Raw genomic sequence first — 17,697 nt, forward strand, 5'->3', positions numbered from 1 at the left:
AATGTAGAGGTGCCTGCATGTGTTGTGCTGCTCACGCCTCTGCCTGGCACAGAGCAGAGCCTCTCCCTGGAATGCTAGTCTGCACCTGGCTGGCTCTTACTCTCCCCTATCTGATGTAGATACTTTGCCAAGTATCTGGGAGCTTCCACAGGTGACTGTTCATTGTCCATTTCTCCCCAAGTGATCAGGAAGCCAGTCATAGTAATTCCAGTCTCTTGGTCACATTTGGTTTAGAAATGGGCATATGAGTACCAACCTTGAAAATATAAATTGAGATTGAAAAAGAGGAGAGAGAGAGAGAGAGAGAGAGAGAGAGAGAGAGAGAGAGAGAGAGAGAGAGAGACTTGACAGAGGGACTTCTGGTTCTAAGAACATCTTGGCAAGGCACCGTCTATTTATCTCTTGTCACTGCTGTATCTCAATGGGAAGCACAGGTCTGGCAGCCATCCTATGATGCTAATGGTCACTGCTCTGAGGAAAAGCTTGGCCAACTGGGAAGAGCAGTGTAGGGAGATGAATGAAACTGGCTGGCAACCCTGGAATCCCATCTGCCTCTGGCCTTGTTCTGCTGGGTAAGAAATCATTTCTTATTTACACCTGTGTTAATTACAGTTCCCCATTTCTTGTTGCTAATGGCTTCCTAAGTGATGCAGTTGCCATCTCATGCTGTGGGTCTGTTCATCCTCACAATCAACCACTGCACTGTGTTGTGGTTTCATAATGTATTTTCCATTAAATCTTTATCTCTTGAAAAGCAAAGATTTGAGGTATCTGCTAGAGAACTGCAGAAATCACCATGTGTGATGGTAACCACATGTAACAGCAAAACATGAGAAAAATCCCCACCAGTCAGGAATGTGATTTAAAAACCCCCCTCTACACATCAGCTATTATTCTGGTGGCTCTAGATAATACCACATGATAAACTAAAAAAATTAGAAGTGTAGGGCCGGGGATTTGGCTCAGTGGTGCCGTGGCCTGCCTTGCAAGCGCAAGGTCCTGAGTTTGATTACTGGTACCAAAAAAAAAAAACATTAGAAGTGTAAATATTAGGAAAGAAGGCACACATCTCTCACTATTTCCAGATGATAGGATTATCTGCATAGAAAAGTGATTAAAATAAACCAGGAGAATTACTGGAAGTTCTGTTAGGTATTCAAAAGCGAGACCATTTCAAAGCAGTGATTCATTTCATGTCAGCAAAGACAATGTAAAAATGTGATAATGGGAAATCTCTTTCAAAATAGCTAAAAGCACAAATGAAAACAGTCATAAAAAACCCAGGAATATCCATGATAAAGAATATGCAAAATTTGCATGAGACAGTGTTAAAGCACTACTGAGTAACATAAATCTCAACAAATGAAGAAATGTTGATGTTCCTGAATAGGAGGCCTTAATAGCTTTAAAATTCAGCTTTCTTTTCATTAATATGAAATTCAGCACAATTTCAATAGAAAGATCAACTCATTTAAAAAAAAGATAAACAGAGAAACTACACTCAAATAATAAAAGAAATTTTGGAAACGACTGGAGTACATCCAGACAATGGAATATTATTCAGTGCTAAAAGGAAATGTCATGAAAAGGCATTTAAGAGATCTTAGATGCATATGACTAAGTGAAAGGAGATGGTCTGAACAGAATACATACTGTGTGACTTTAACCATATGACATCTGCAAAAGGCAAAGCTATGAAGATAGGGAAAAGATCAATGGTTACCAGGGAAGGGAGGAGGGAAAGATGAACAGGAGAAGCAGAGAGCATGTTTAGTGCAGGGAAACTATTCTCTATGACTCCATAATGGTAGACACATTCATCCAGATCCACAGAATGTGTGGCACACAGAATGAAGTCTGGTGCAAGCCGCAGACACAGGTGGCCATGATGAGGTATGCGGGTTCCGCAGCTGCCATGAGTGCATTGCTCTGCTGGGACCCATGTGTGGAGGAAGGAGGCATATGGAAATCTTGGAATGTTCCTCTTAATTGCACCTAAAACTAAAGGGCTCTAAAAATAAAAAAATATTAAAAAATCATTGTGGGGGTGAACTTTCACTACCTAAATAATATCAACATTATACTACAAAGTTAGTAATGGAGCAGAAATAGTAAAGTACACAGCCTGGAAAATACTCTTGAATATAAAAGAAAATTGACTATGATAAACAATTTTGTTAAAATTGGTAAGCAGTTGGGGATAAAGGTATATCCCTACATCATATAACCATGGTCATATACAATCATGACAATTCCAAAGGAGTTCAAAAATTAAGCTGAAATAAATATTAGAAGGTGGGTGAGGTAGTGCATGTTTGTGATCCCTGTATTCTGGGAGGCAGAGACAGAAAGACTGTAAGTGCAAGCCCAGCCTACATAACTTAGTATGACCCTATTTCAAAATAAAACAATAAAAACAGCTGGGGATGTAGTTTAGGATGAAGGCCCTGGGTTCAATCCCCAGTATAAAAAAAAATTAGATACCACATTAATGTGCCAGTTTTGTAGGTAAAAAGCAGTTGATTATCAGTAATTTCATATAGTTTAAGCTTATCTATCATGAAAAAGCAAACATATGAAAAATACCTATATAACCTCCGCATGAGGAAAACTGACATTAAAAATAAATCCTATAATATACAAAAATTAAGTAGTCTACACATGGAAAAGTTGTCTGTACATTTAAAAAGTGCCTGTACAGTTTGTAATAGCTAAAGCTTGATGAGTATGTTTTGATCCTCCAGTCTGCACACTCATCATCTTCTCTTGTTACCAAGCAATCTGGAGAAACAGACCACTACTGTCTCCCCCAACTCGCTCGAAGAGGGAACACAATTTGTCTTTATGACAATGCAAAGACATTTCCTTGCACAGGGACACACTTTCCCATCTTCCCTCTGCACGTTCCCACTCATTCTCCTTCCTGCCAGCTCTGCTTCTCTCCCTGCCCATCCTTATCAAAGTTCTGATGGTGCATTCATTCACCCTTGGCCTCTCTCCGAGCCACCAGGATGAGTGGGCGCTGGAAGCCGCACACCGCTCCAGGTGCAGGGTCTTGACACATACCAGCATTTCGAGCTGTGACCTTGGAGCCGTGTCTCAGCAGCCGCACAAACACGTTACTACCACAGTGGTTCACCATGTGCAGGTGGAGGCTCCGGCGAGTCTGGATCTTAACCAAGCATTTTGCCATCCTGGGTCCTCTGATCTTCCCAGGTCTCCTCTGTGTTCACGGCCCCGGGCAGCCACCACCAGTCATAGCGGCTCTGACCTTTCACTGCCACTAACTGCCCATTTTGTTTCAAAGGACCAAGGCAGGGCACACTGACAAGGAATCAGATGTCAGGCTCCTAACCTAGCCAGCAGAAATAACTCACGAGGGACAGGCACAGGGCAGGGAGGGGGAAGGGGAGCTATTTTAAACTCTGCACTTGCTCCGCTAACAAACAATGAAACCTTGTACCTAATCCTTACCTAGCCTTCTCTGAAGCATCCTAATGAGAAGACCCTCGAAATGTCTCTTAGCACCCCATGAATCAAATGTCCCCAGGTGATACAGATGACAAGTGTGTAGCGTCACCATGGAAAAGAGACCTCCCTACTGTGATTCCCTTTATAAATATTTATTGAGTCTTTATTATGTTCTAGAGAAGACCACAATAAAAATACAATATAAGCCACATTTTTTAAAAGGAACATATACTACAATTAATTTTAATAATGTAATAATTTTAATAACTGTAAAATAACCTTGCTATTTTAAGCTGCCTATTAACCAGCAATGCCTCCAAGGGTAGTTGGGAGGATTAATCAAGTTAATGTACAAGGCAGCTCAGATCAGTGTCTGGCAGCAAATTACTCGATAATATTAGTGATTTTTTTTCAGTACATTCTCCTTCTTTGTTCTCTTTGAACTGTTAAAGAGGAAGGCAGGATTTTCAAGAGCATGGATTCTCTTCCTTCTATCAACTGCCAGTCCCTTTTGGGCATCATTACCGTTAGATCTTCCCAAGTATTAAGGAAGCAATTGTGTTGGTTTGAACAATCTACCTGATCCAGCCCTGTCACCTTCAGAATGTTGTATCAGCTTGATGAAATGCAATTTTCTATATACAAAACGGTGATGATATTGGTATTTACATGACTGGGTGCCTATATATGGAGGCACTTAAAAAGATGCTAATTATATAATCATCAATATCGTGAACTTCAGGTTTTGATAACTAACAGATTTCAGATGTAATGGATTCAGTTATTAGTTAAAATAGTTACGGAGACTCACTGAAATTTTAGCTAACTGCTAATCTGAGGTAGAAAGACATTAAGTATATACATCAATGGGCCGGGGATTTAGCTCAGTGGTTTCTCTGCCTGCTGCGCAAGCGCAAGGACCCGAGTTTGATCCCCAGTACCAAAAAAAAAAAAAAAAAAATATATATATATATATATATATATATATATATATATATATACACACACACATCAAATGTATATATACACACACACACACACACACACACATACCTGTATATATACATAAAAATATAGACATTGCTATACACATTGAATGTCCCTTGCCACCCAGCGATTATGCAGCATAACAATCACCCCTCTCCTTTCTATAAGCAACACTCTTAATGGTCCAAGGCATACTAAAATCCTATGAATCAAAGAGGTGCCTCAGAACCTGAATTTGCCCTGCTATGCGGGTGGTAGTAATATGAAGGGAAATTCCCGTACCTGTCCACAGATAAAACCAGGTGAAAATATCCCGCAGAGATAAGACATGGACTAGAGATTTCAAAACTATAAGGCATTCTTCAGAAACATGCATGGAGAATTCTCTGGGAGGAGAATTTAAACCATCTTGTTGGCCAAGGCTATAATCCAGATTCTTCCTTCCATAGAAACAGTGCTTTTCCTCTCTCCTGGTTAAATGACAGCTTAAACGTCCCCTAATGCTGCAGCACCTGCTTCCCTCAGGCACTCCCTGGACCATGAAGCTTTGTCAGATACCCGTGTGGTACCCAGAGTGCCCCTGCCTGACAATGCTGTCCCTCCCAGCTCCCATCAAAACAACTTCCTTTGGTTTGTGTGTAATTCTTTTGAGCAACAATCTATTTCCTTTGTCTTTATACAGCATGGATTTGTTTTCCCATCACTTTTGCTTTATTATTTCAGTCCCTCTAGGAACAAGTCACTGTTACAGACCAATTATTATTCTCTGAGTAAAGGGAATTAAATTAGACTGTGTACCTAAATGGAGCTCTCATTTTCCCTCCCTACCTTGAAACAGTTTGCAAATAGTATTAGGAAACAGGGCATCTGTGTATACCTGTGGAAAAATCAGGCCCTTCCGCAACTGTGAACTTCTGCTGTTGCTGATGTATGATTAAGAAGCTACAGCAGCAGGACCTAATCCTGGCAGTCAATGCACTCACCAAAGGAACCTCTCTCTTGTGTTCTAGTTACTGCTCAGAAAGAAAAAAAGCAAATAATCTTTAAATGTGAGAAAAATGGCCAGCTACTCTAGGTTTTGTCTCTGAAATTATCAAAGATTTTTAAAATTCGCTTTATCCAGTTTTTCCAAGACCATAATGAAAAACATTCTTATAAATAATTTGAGGAGATATGGGAGGGGTTAAAAAATATTTGTGTAAGGGGCTGGGGATTTAGCTCAGTGGTGCCTCCACCTGCCTCACAAGCGCAAGCTCCCGAGTTCAGTCCCTGGTACCAAAAAAAAAAAAGAAAGAAATATTTGTATATATCTATGTGATGAAGTAATATATATCCACTAAAAATAAAATTGTGGAAGAACAATTAATTCATGTTGTATTGAAATGAAAAGGCAGATTATAAAATAGCATCCCTAATATATTTTTGTTAAATTTTTAAATTATTAAAAATATAGGATCTACATATAGGTGCTTGAAGATCAAGGATTACAAGTGGTTTTACATTTTGTTTGTGTTTTTCTATATTTTCAAAATTGTGAAAGGTGACTAAGGTATTGCTTTTGGTTTCACAGTAAAAGCAAAACAAAAGGAAAGAAAATTCTGGGCTTAAACCCAGGAGAAATTCTATTTGTAGGCTTTCTTTTAGATTCTGTCCTGGTTATATTTAAAATTGATACATTTATTTCATCTATTATTGTGTTCACTAACTCAGCAAATATTATTTAGTTCCTACTGTACAGCCAAACATCCCTAAGTGCTCAGGATGAGATGAGGTGGGAAAAGTCCTGGCCTCCATGGAACAGGAAAGAAAATAAAGGCATGCAAATGTATTTGACAGTGCCAAGCGCTCTCAGGAAAATAAAACAGGGAGTTGGCACGGGACAAAACAAATGGTTAGGAACTGAGCACTCATCAGAGACCTCCCAAGAAGCCAAAGTTTGAGCTAAGACTTAAAGAAAAAAAAACAATCAGCCACATAAGGACCAGAAGAAAGATCTTCTGGATATAGAAACAGCTTGCACCAAGGGTCTGAGGTGGTAATAAGCATAGTATAATCCAGGCAGAATGGAGGGAGCACAGACACTGGAAAGGAGAGGAATAGGAAACGGTTCCAGGGGAAATAGAAAGAAAGGAGACCACTGAACTGTCAGTCAGCAAACAGGGCAAACAAAGCCCTGACCACCAGGTCAGGGTCAGAAACAGCCCAGCTTGGGAGAAGGACAAGCCATGTTGTGGGACAGTGGAGCACAGGGCCCATGACAGCAGGGACTCCAGAAAGGAAATCAAGCTGCACAGCTGGATTCACAAGGGTCAGAAGGCTGGACACAGCAATGGACGGAGCAGCATGGAGGGCCCAATCCAAAGGCTAGGCTTGGGCTTCTCTGATTCCTCCAAGTTAAGGGTATAACTGGCCTTGGAATTAGGGCGAGGCCACATCTGTGTGTAGAGGCCAAATGGTTCAGCTGTGGCTGAGGGGTCAGTGAGGGACTGACTGGGCCACAAAAGATGCTGCATGTTTGAGTGAGAGCACTACTCCTTTCTGCAGTGGCGAAAGTCCCAGTCTATGTTCAGATTATCGGTCACCCTTAAAACCTGTTTAATCCCTCAGCTGAAGCATCTACCCATGTCACATCTCTAATGTTGAAGTGCAGACTTGGGGGTTTAAAAAGTTCTCAAATGGACTTCTCTCGTAGAAGACAATTTTTTTTCTTAAATTCTTTTATTGGTACATTTTAGGTATACAATACATTTACATTTATCATTGGGTGCTTGTACCTGTACATGATGTGTCTTGGTTCTTATTTTTTTCCCCATTACCTGTGCGCCCTTCACCCCCTCCACCCTTCCCTATTTACAACATCTTTGTTTCCATTTTTTCCTTTTCTCATAATTTTTCCTTTCCCTTCTTTCCTTTCCCCTTTCCCCTCCCACTTCCCCTACCCTTTTGGACCTTTTCTTTCTATTTCAAATTATCAATTATTCATTTTAATCATTTTAATCCTTATTTACACTTTCAGTTTCTCACACTAGAGAAACTATTTGGGATTTACACATGTGTGTCCTATTTATTTCACTTAAGAGTATCACCTCAACATGCATCCATTTAGCTATAAATGTCTCTAGTTTCTTGTTCTTTATGGCTGAGTAGTACTCCATTTTATAAAAAAACTACATCTTCTTGATCCAGTTTCCAGTTGATGGGCACTTGGGCTGTTTCCAAGCTTTAGCTATTATAAACTGTGCCATGATAAACATGAGTGCACATATATCACTGTGGTATGATTCTTTTAATTCTTTGGGGAAGATACTCAGCAGGGGAATGGCTGGGTCAAATGGGACCTCTAGTCCTAGTTCTTTGAGGTATCTCCATACTGATTTCCACAGTGGTTGCACCAGTCTGTACTCCCACCAACAATGGAGAAGGGTTCCTTTCTCCTCACACCCCCACCAGCATTTGTTATTGGTAGATTTCTTGACAGCAGCCACTCTTTCTGGGGTGAGGTGGAATCTCAGTGTTGTTTTCATCTGCATCTCTCAAATGACCAGTGATGTTGAACATTTTTTCATATGTTTATTTGCTGCTTTGACTTCTTTGTCTGAGAAATGTCTGTTCATTTCAGATGCCCATTTTGGAATTGGGTCTTTAAATTTGGAAGGTCTGATTTTTTTCAGTTCTTTATATATTCTAGATAGTAGTCCTTTGTCTGAGTTACAGCTGCTAAAAATTTTTTCCCACATTGTAGGTTGTCTTTTAGCTCTATTGGTGGTTTCTCTTGAAGTGCAGAAGCTTTTTAATGAGATCCCAGTTGTTGATTCTTTGTGCTAGCTCCCGTGCTACTGAAGTTTTGTTCATAAAGTCTTTTCCTATGCCAATGTCTAGAAGACAATTTTTTTTTTGGTACTGGGGATCGAACTTGGGTCCTTGCACTTATGCAGCAGGCGGCGAAACCACTGAGCTAAATCTCCGGCCCCTAGAAGACAATTTTTAAAGGAAGCAAGGGTTCGTTTGTCTCCACAGCTTCACTTGCATTTGTTATTGGTTGATTTCTTGTTGACAGCCATTCTTTCTGGAGTGAGATGGAATCTTGTATTGTTTTAATTTGCATTTCATGAATGACCAGTGATATTGAGATGTTAAATATTTTTTCATATATTTATGTGCTGTTTGTATTTCTTCATCTGAAAAGTGTCAAAAAGAACCCTTCTCCACTGTTGGTGGGAGTGTAGACTAGGGCATCCACTGTGGAAATCAGTGTGGAGATTCCTTGAAAACCTAAAAGTAGAGGTTCCATTTGACCCAGCTGTTCCCCTTCTAAGTATCTTCCCACAAGAGTTAAAAGCATCATACCTCAGTGATATATGCACACCCATGTTTACTGCAGCACAGTTTGTTATAGCTAAATCTTGGAAACAGCTCAGATGCCCATCAACAAATGAATGGATAAAGAAAATGTGGCTTTTAATCTGCCATAAAAAAGGCTAAATTTGAGACATTTTTAGGTAAATGGATGCACCTGGAGACCATAATTTTAAGTGACATAAATCAGACATGGAAGTTTAAATATCACATTATTTCTCTTGTGTGAGGAACCCAAAGGGTAAATAAGGAGCAAAATGGAGGATTCTATTTTGGGAATTATGAAGAACTTGTTCAAATGGGAGGGGGAAGTGAAAGAAGGGAAAAATGGATTAAAAAAGAGAATGGAAGGCAAAAAATGGAAACAAAGCTTTTGTAAATGGGGAGGGGATGAAGTGTTAAAGGGAGGGGAACTGGAAAAAAAAGAATTAAGCTGTATTATGTATAGGTACAAATTCCCTATGATGAATGTGAACATTATGTATGGCAATTATATACTAATAAAACAATCTTTTTTAAAGGAAGCAAGGGCTCTTCCAGGTGGTCAAACATTCACTGACACACTGTATTCCTTTTAAGCTTGATGCCATTAATTTTTAATTTTATGCCGGAAATGCACCACTCACAAAAAGAAAAAGAATGAATGCTTCTTTTAGAGATCATGGTGCCACATGCCTGTTGCTGCATTTATCTACCATACTGAAAAGAAGATGGCTACATCTTTTGCTTTCAGAGGCACTGGCAGATCACCAAATGACATATTTAAGAAGAGCAGCAATTTAGGAGCAGAATTATAAAAAGCCAATCAGAATGGGAAGGAATGTCAACATCATTTTACTTTGTTAAACAAAAGATGAAATAAGATTTAGGTGGTGTTAATGGCCAGCATGTGCCAGATAACTGAACATGGCTATCAGATGAAATGAATGAATGATCCTCAGCCCTGTCCCTCTCCATCCAATGCTCTTCCCACCAGCAAAACCCTACTAGTGCTAAATCATCTGTCCACCTGAGTCCAGCCCCCATGTAAAGTGGGGATTCAGAGGCCACGATGGAATGCTTAAATTAGAGTGACACAGCACCTGCCAGACAGCTTGGCAGAAGCCAGGCAGTGCAGGGTAACTCAGGGTACCGAGTGACAGAGCAAAAGCATGTGAAGTGGCATGTCATCACTGTGATTACAGCAGACAGGCTCACATCTATTTTAGGAATATGAAGCTTTCACATCAGTAGGGATTTCAGAGTTTCAGAAACATGTCCCTCCTTTTCTTCTGTGAAGATGCAATGGTAAGATCTAGTGTGGTTATGGCCAAATCTTTTGGCGATAAAAGTATGCATACTTGCTAACAAGCGTGTTACTTATGAATCAGATACATGTTGAGTTGTTTTTATTTATTATGTACATTATAAAACATACACAAGAGAAGTTACACAATAAGGTGATAAAAATAAAACATTGGTAGAAGTCTGAGCAGATTCCTAATTCTCCCTGCATAGCTCCTGCTCTGAAAGCCAGAGCTCCAGGGGCTCCAATTTGCCAGCAGCAGAATCAAACATGAGGCTGCAACCAGTGCAAATGGCACTAGATGGACAGTCAGTGGACATTCTCAGCCTTGTGCCAAAGTACTTGGGTCTTTTTTCAGAATCCTGCCCAAATGGCCACATACCTACCGTTTTGGACCACCTAAAAGAACATCACCAGCACATGCTGCCCAAGGTTTCACTCCACATGGATGACACTGAGTCTTGGGAGAAGAGAGAAGAGGGAGGAACATGCTATGAGAACCCGCCTCAATTTTAGCCTCAGTATCTCAAAGAATGTCTACTCAACACTTGCTGCCAACCTACTAACAAAAGTACTAGGACACAGACTCTTGTGACTCTCCAAAAGTGAGAGAATCTAGCTTTGCTCTCTATGACAGTGTGTTTAGCAATACTTTCACTTTTCCTCTGCTGTGGTTTTTTAGGAAGTGGGGCAAGTGTTGACTTGTCCAAATGCCAAGCCCACTACGTTCTAGTGGCCATAGTTGGTCACGCTCAGGATGCTTTCCACTGGCTCAACTCCCAGCTTTTAAGGACTGTGAATGGGTTACATCATAAGACACATGACTGGCATATTTACTCATCCTCAGCAGATTCTTTAAATCAATTAATTATTAAGTAACCAGCAAAATTCCAACCTGAGCAGGAGCAGTGATTTGAGAAGCCCTAGTACTGAACTGCTTCCACTAAGACAATGACCCTTAACACACCGGTGAGCAGGTAATTAGAACTAGCTCCAGAGTGGGCCGTTCCTTACTTAATGAATTCCACTTTAAAGGGAGTGGGTTTCCTGAGGGAAGTCTGTTTTCCCAGCAGGCTCAGCTGCCTAAGAATCCAGTTTGCGACCACACCCTATGTCCCCAGCCTCCACACTACTCATTCCAAGGTGATGGCCATCCCCAAGGAGTCGCGAGGTCCTGGGGTACTGTGATAGAGAACCAGAGGGTTGAACCCTGTCCCAGCCCAGATACACAGGATCTCTCCTCCCCAAGGAGAGCTTCCCTACATTTATATCCAGTAAGTTGTTTCTTTTGATTATTCATTTAAGTAAAAAAAAATAAATGTAGTCCTTTAGTTACAGGTTTTATTTTAGCAAGAGAGAGTTGAATCATTTAGATGTGCTCCTTGTCATCTAAGATACCTGGGCCAGGAATGTGAGAACCAGGACATACTTCAGCCTCAATACTTCTCCAAGTGTGATGGGGACAAACTGTCTCATCTCTGGCCTTCCCATTGTAGAAGAATCGAAAGTGGATATGCCAGATCGGGGTAGGGAAACTTTTTCTATAAAGGCCCAGACTGTGAATGCTAAGCTTTGTGGGCCAGGAGGCAAAATAGTGTTTATTTTATAGGTAGCTATATAATCATTTAGGACATAACTGTCAGATCCAGGCCAGAAATAAATACACAGATCCACACCCAAGAACACTGGCTGCCTTTAAATGGGCTAGCCATGGGCTAGCCTTTGCTGACCCCTGCCCAGGACCATCCTCAGTGTCTCCTCTAACCCTCAAATTCTATGAAAAATACCCCTGTTCCCATGTTCCCATTCTTACAGCAAAGACTTCAAGCCATAGTCTGGGATTTTTTTTTTTTTACCTTGACATTCAGCAAAAGAACTACAGTTCAGAGCTAGAAAGAATTGAGTGTTGCTCAAGTCCAGTCTTCTCCTTTTCCAGGTAAGAAAAATGAAGACTGGGAGGACAGAGGATCTTGTCTGTGGTCACTGGGTGCTTGTGGAGAAGCCAAGACCAGAGCTTGTACTTCCCCTCCCATCCAAGGCACTCATGTATAAATAGAGCAATTACCTGAACCAAAGCTACATCTGCAGAGGAAAATAGTATATTTCAGAAGATAAACTATTTGTGGAGAATGAGCCAATCCACTGATATGCACTGCTGGCCTCTCAATGTTTACACTGAGGAATATCATCTTCCACTAAATGAACGCCTGTGGGGAATTACCAAGCACAGAAATGGCCGCATGAGCCAGTTGGTGCCTTGCAATGTAAACTACACAATCTTTCCAAGATGAAATGCACTTAACCTATAGCACAGGAAATACTAACAGTTTCAAAGATATCTTTGCAGTGTACAAGCTTGTGAGTACCTCAGTTGTCAGGAAATAGCAGAAACCACAGTTCCAAGGACAAAACCGGCACCAAGGAAAAGCTCACACAGGGAGATAAGCAGCTTTTGAAGAGACCACAAAATGTAATTCTGCAGCTCTTGCTCTGGGCCTCTATCTTGTCCCCTGAGCTGCACTTACCATCTCCTACCTAGGGGAGCTGCTGACCCAAATCATGAAACTTTATTCTAGAACTCAACAGGTGTGGCAATGACTTTTGAGTATGGAATTTGTAAATAACAAGTACTACAAATGCAAGTCCAGCTGCTGTGGGGCTGTCAGCAGCAGGACACTGGGCTGCTTTAAATGGGAAAGCTGGGGCTGGCCCAAGCACCAGCAATGTCAAAATCATGCTTAATACTGTGCTTTGCGTGAGTTCCTTCTGAGAGTATTAAGCTATTTGTCTGCATTCATGTTAAATGTATTCCTAATTCATTATTTGACCTATAGTTCACTTTGACATATCACCATGCACTAGTGCTTTCAACAGTAAGCAAACAAAGTAGGAATTTTAAAACTGTATACACAGGATGGTCACAACCATGTTAAAATGCACAGGGAAGGAAGTTGCTAAGGTGTTAACACTGACTGAATCCAGGAGGGTGACAACCGGGGAAGTGACTTTTTTCTGCTTATGTATGTTCTATTATACTTTCTAAAAATTTTAGATGATGATGTATTAGCTTTATAATGAGAAAATAAACAAATGACAGTCATGAACCCTGTGGCAGGTATAGCACCACATTTTTGATGGATGAGAACAGTATTCTTTTTACATGCTCAGATGCCTTCACATGTCCATATACATCTTTCCAGAGTTTCAATAAAGTCAGTCATCTACAGTTAGTGCTAGGCACTATAAGCAACCCCTTAGACACCTTTACACACACATACATTTACAGGTATAGTGTGCTTGGGGTAATTAGTTTTACCACTTTTTAAAATTCTCAGATATACACACTGACTCTGTCATATGCAAATGCAGCATCAAACCTCCACTCACTCCATCAGAACTGTGCTCCCAAGACACTCCATTATGGAAATGCTGGAGTCCCCACTGTGTTTCTGTTTGGCCAGTAGAGTCGAATTTTTCCAACTCTATCTCATGCTGGGGGTGGGGGTGGCTTTTCCATCATGTTTAATTATGCCAGCCTATACCACTGCTATGGCAGACAAGAATGGATTTCATTAAATGTAAGGAGTTGCCAGCCACCAAGTCTCATGTGATTCACTTCACTGCTCTTCTCTACCATAATTCAGCTTTCTTCTATAATGAGAAATATACTCCACCAATAAAACACACAAACATGTTGCTATCTACACTGTGGAGAATTTGTTCTGCTTGCATGTGAATTTATTCAAATTAACTACTCTTTAAAATGGTATTTTCACCCAAAACAATTCCCACTCTCACTTTTTTCCTCTTTTGAAATTCTCAAAAGCTCTGAAGTGGCACTGTTCCAATGTCTTGCCTTTCTCATCTGAACTTTCCCCCAGCAGCAATTCCCCTGGATGCAGTAACTGAGCAACTTCTGGTTGGCACTGAAAACATGCCTGTTGCTGAGTGGTGCCTAGAAACTGACTCTGTTTGCATCCCATCCAGACACAGTCCACCTCAGCACTAATCCCTCAGCTGTCCGTAGGGTGAACAGGGTCACATGCTCTCCCCAAACACCATTGGGTTAATTTGGGCAGTAATACTCGCCCAGCTGTCTTTGTGAAACCCAAGGTTCTCAGATGTATGAAAACAGTGCATCAGACACACAGGCAATCATGATCTCCAGAGCCCTGGTGACAGGGATGTCACCACCTATGGCACCATCTGGCCAAGATGCCAGGACCTTCCCATGACCGCACAGACACGGAGCTTCCAAAGGGCAAACTGATTTTTAAAAAACTCCTAATGAGATAAACTTCCTAACACGACTTGGGCCACCAACCTTGACCTGTATTTGAATCCAATTTCAAAATGTGTGATTTGAAACTCCCCCAAACAAGAATCTGAGCCATGATGCAGCGATGAGGACAACAACACTAAAAGTGAGCAGAGACATCGAAGTCTCCTTCCTCCACTCACACCTGATGTTCAGACAAGAGACACATGTCACTCTTGAAATGGCTCCAGTATCTAAATGGAATCATTTACCATGTATTCTATGTGAAGCTGACAAGTCACTAAACCTTCCTGTGTGTCATGAGCTTCAGATTTGAAATAAAGAGGTTGAAGCTTTTTACTCAATTCCTGTAAGTGAAGGGCAGGAGCCTATGGGCCACATGACCCATGAGTGCCCTTTCTCAACAATCCTGCCATTAAGAAGTCTTGAATCCATTGCCTCCTCTTAGTCTCACTCTCTCTGCCTACCCTCAGCCCTAATCTATTTTATTTTTTGTCCTTCTGCTTCCAACTCAGTGGGTTTTAGCCAGAGAGCCATTTTACTCCCCAGAGGATATATATCTAGAGACAGTCTCGATTCTCGGAATTGATGAGGCACTACTAGCATCTACAGAGAGAAGCCAGGGATACTGCTACGCATCCTACAATGCACAGGACAGCACCACAGCAAAGAAATGCCCCGCTCTAGAGGTCAGTAACACTGAAGTGAGAAACTCGGCCCCTCTCCTGTTCACGTGGACTCCATCCTCCACACACACCTAGAGTTAGACTGAATACAATTCCAATGAAGTCAACTGCAGGTCTGAATTTCCTCACTGCCTCCGAAATGCTCTCAAGGTAGTCTGAACAGTCCAGCAAGTCTGGAAGACCCACCATGACCTCCCCCTTGCCTATTTTCCCGCTGCTGGCTTTCACCATGCCGTCTCATCTTTCTTCCAACCACACCTGCAACTGCTGCAGGTGGACCAGGCCACTCACATCTCCCTCTCCTGCCATCTCCTCTGCTCACTCTTTTGCCCACCAATTTTAAGTTGGATGCTCCACAGTGACTAAGGGAGAAGACACTCCCCAAGCAGCCCGAGTTACTGATGTTCAGTGAGCCAGACAGAAAAGAGACCACATAATTTCTTCAGCAGAGGTAGGATCTACTTATTGATCCTGGAACCCCACTGTCATTTCCCCAAACTGCGGCGAGCCTCTGGAGAACATCTGTATAGCAAGAGCACAATATGGTCTACCAGTTATGTCAACTGTGTTTATTACAGTTTTGCATTAAGAATGGATACATTGCTGTCTTCTTTAAATTTTGTTCTTGCTCAGACCTAAAAAGTACCAAAACATCAAAATATAAAGATGAAGCATACTGTATGTGCTCAAAAGCTCAGAAAACAGTGCCCACTTACAAAAGTGGAAACATCATCTTTGTGCATAGCTATGTGCTCTGCCTCTGCTGTCTTTATCAGAGAAGTATAAACCTGTACAATCAGTATTCATCCTGAGGATTTTCTCAATCCCACCACCTGACAAAGACAAGAAACACGAGGCAGGAATTTGGAGAGTCACGAAGTTGTAATGGGGTCTAGGACACAGTTTCATGCACTGTGGGAATCAGATCTTGGATTTTATGGCACTTAAGATGATTTTGCTCTTGCACTGGATTGGGAAGGTCAGTCTATTAATTGAACAGTTAACAGTATTTTTATTTCCATTTATCTTATTTTTAAGTTAAGTATATATCCTGACAGGTGTTATGATGTTCCTCGCCTTTAAAACTCACAGAGATGCCCTATAAGGTACGACATCTGGAGAAAAAAAAGTCTAGACATTAACGGAGCCTTGTGAACTTTTAAGGCCAAGTCTTATGACTTTGGCTTTGCAGCTGATGAAAAAATTTAAAAGAGTCTTTCAAATAACTTGGAAAATTGAAAAAACAGCTTATGGATTCCCACATGATGAGATTTTAAAATGTTATTTCACTTAACTATAATGGTTTGTCAACTGTGCTTACAGTTTTTATGTGTAAGACGAAGCAAAAAGGAAGGAACCTCAGTGAATGGGGTGAAGGGCTGAGCAGAGCTTGTCCTGGGGCCCCTCATACAGTCTGGGATTCTGAATACCCCCATCCCACCTGCTCTGCCTGTCTGGTCTTCGAAATTTACTCCCATCTAACCTCCACCTTTTCAGACAACGCAGAGTGAGTCACAATTTCCCGAGTGAACTGTCCCTTCTGCTCATCTTCTCTCCACTAGTCACAACCTCCTTCATTCAAACCCGAGACAGCCTTCTATGAAGCGATTTTCACGCAGAATAATCTTCCAAGGATGTGAGATGAAGCCCACATAAACATCAGCGATCAGAAACAAAAGCCACCTTTCTTTTACTTGAAAATCACAAAAGCAGACAAATAAAATGGATCAGAGACCCTTGGGTTAAAAAAATTAATTTAGCAATGAGCTTAGAGTGAGTTGTCAGCACAGACCGCACTGTTTATTGTAACAAGACTATACTCACAGTCACTGCTCCTGCGGCCTAGCTGGCGAAACCCACCTCCATTTCACACTTTCCCCCTAAGAACGGGATTGTGGGCATCTCATTACCAGTTTCCCTTCTAACCACCAAAGCATCTATTCAGGAAAAATCCACTAAAACCCTTCACAGCTCAGACCGAACTCGCTGCTACTGCCTCTCTCCAGGGATCTGTGTGCCAGGTCCAATTTTTATTACGAACTGAAAAGTTTTCTCCTATGGGAGGAATCCTGGACTTGAAGCTGGGGTGGAGGTGATCTCTCGGGAACAAGAAGACCCAGCTTCTTGAAACTGCCCGTATCCAGATTTTCAATGATAAAATTAAAAGGTTACATAAAATTAAAGAAAACAATGTTATGTCTGTATTCTGGGTTCCAGTAACTTTATTTTGTCTATATTTCTTTTTAGTTTACTATTAAATCAATAGAAGTGTGAGATTTGCCTCACCAAGTGCCAGCAGGAAGCAGAGTGGTGAGATTCTCTGAAGTAAGCAAAGTCCTTACAAAAGGGAGGGAGGGAGGGCAGAAGGAAAGATGGAACGATGAAAGGAAGGAAAGAAGGAAGGAAAGGGGAGTGAAGGGGAAGGGAGGAAGAGAGGGAGGGAGGGGCAGTCCATAAGCATACAGGCTTTTGAAAAGATAACAACTCTTGAGTTGAAGTAGACACTATATATGTAGCCCATATCAAAACCGTCAGATAAGGGACCTGTGGAAAAGGAAACAAGAGGCTGGGGAATTACTGAGGCAGAAGAAGATGACCAGTGCATGGGCACTTGTGAAGAATTCCCTACAATT

At 41.3% G+C, this 17,697-nt stretch overlaps 1 protein-coding gene across 7 annotated transcripts in view; it reads right to left on the reverse strand.

Annotated features, from left to right (window-relative positions):
- Frmd3 (FERM domain containing 3) overlaps positions 1-17,697 on the reverse strand; it is a 293,817-nt gene that overhangs the window by 44,523 nt on the left and 231,597 nt on the right. The window contains exon 1 of one of the 7 annotated variants that reach the window (XM_087204756.1): positions 3,067-3,365. The exons of the other annotated variants lie outside the window; for them this stretch is intronic. Coding sequence (XP_087060882.1) covers positions 3,067-3,193 — 127 coding nt within the window. The 5' untranslated portion in view covers positions 3,194-3,365. Of the gene's footprint in view, positions 1-3,066; positions 3,366-17,697 lie in introns of those variants that run through there. 7 annotated transcript variants of the gene reach the window in all.

Source organism: Heterocephalus glaber, unplaced genomic scaffold (genome assembly GCF_053883595.1).
Source record: "Heterocephalus glaber isolate CG9 unplaced genomic scaffold, H.glaber_assembly_v1.0 deba00000546, whole genome shotgun sequence".
Classification (NCBI taxonomy): Eukaryota; Metazoa; Chordata; class Mammalia; order Rodentia; family Bathyergidae; genus Heterocephalus; species Heterocephalus glaber.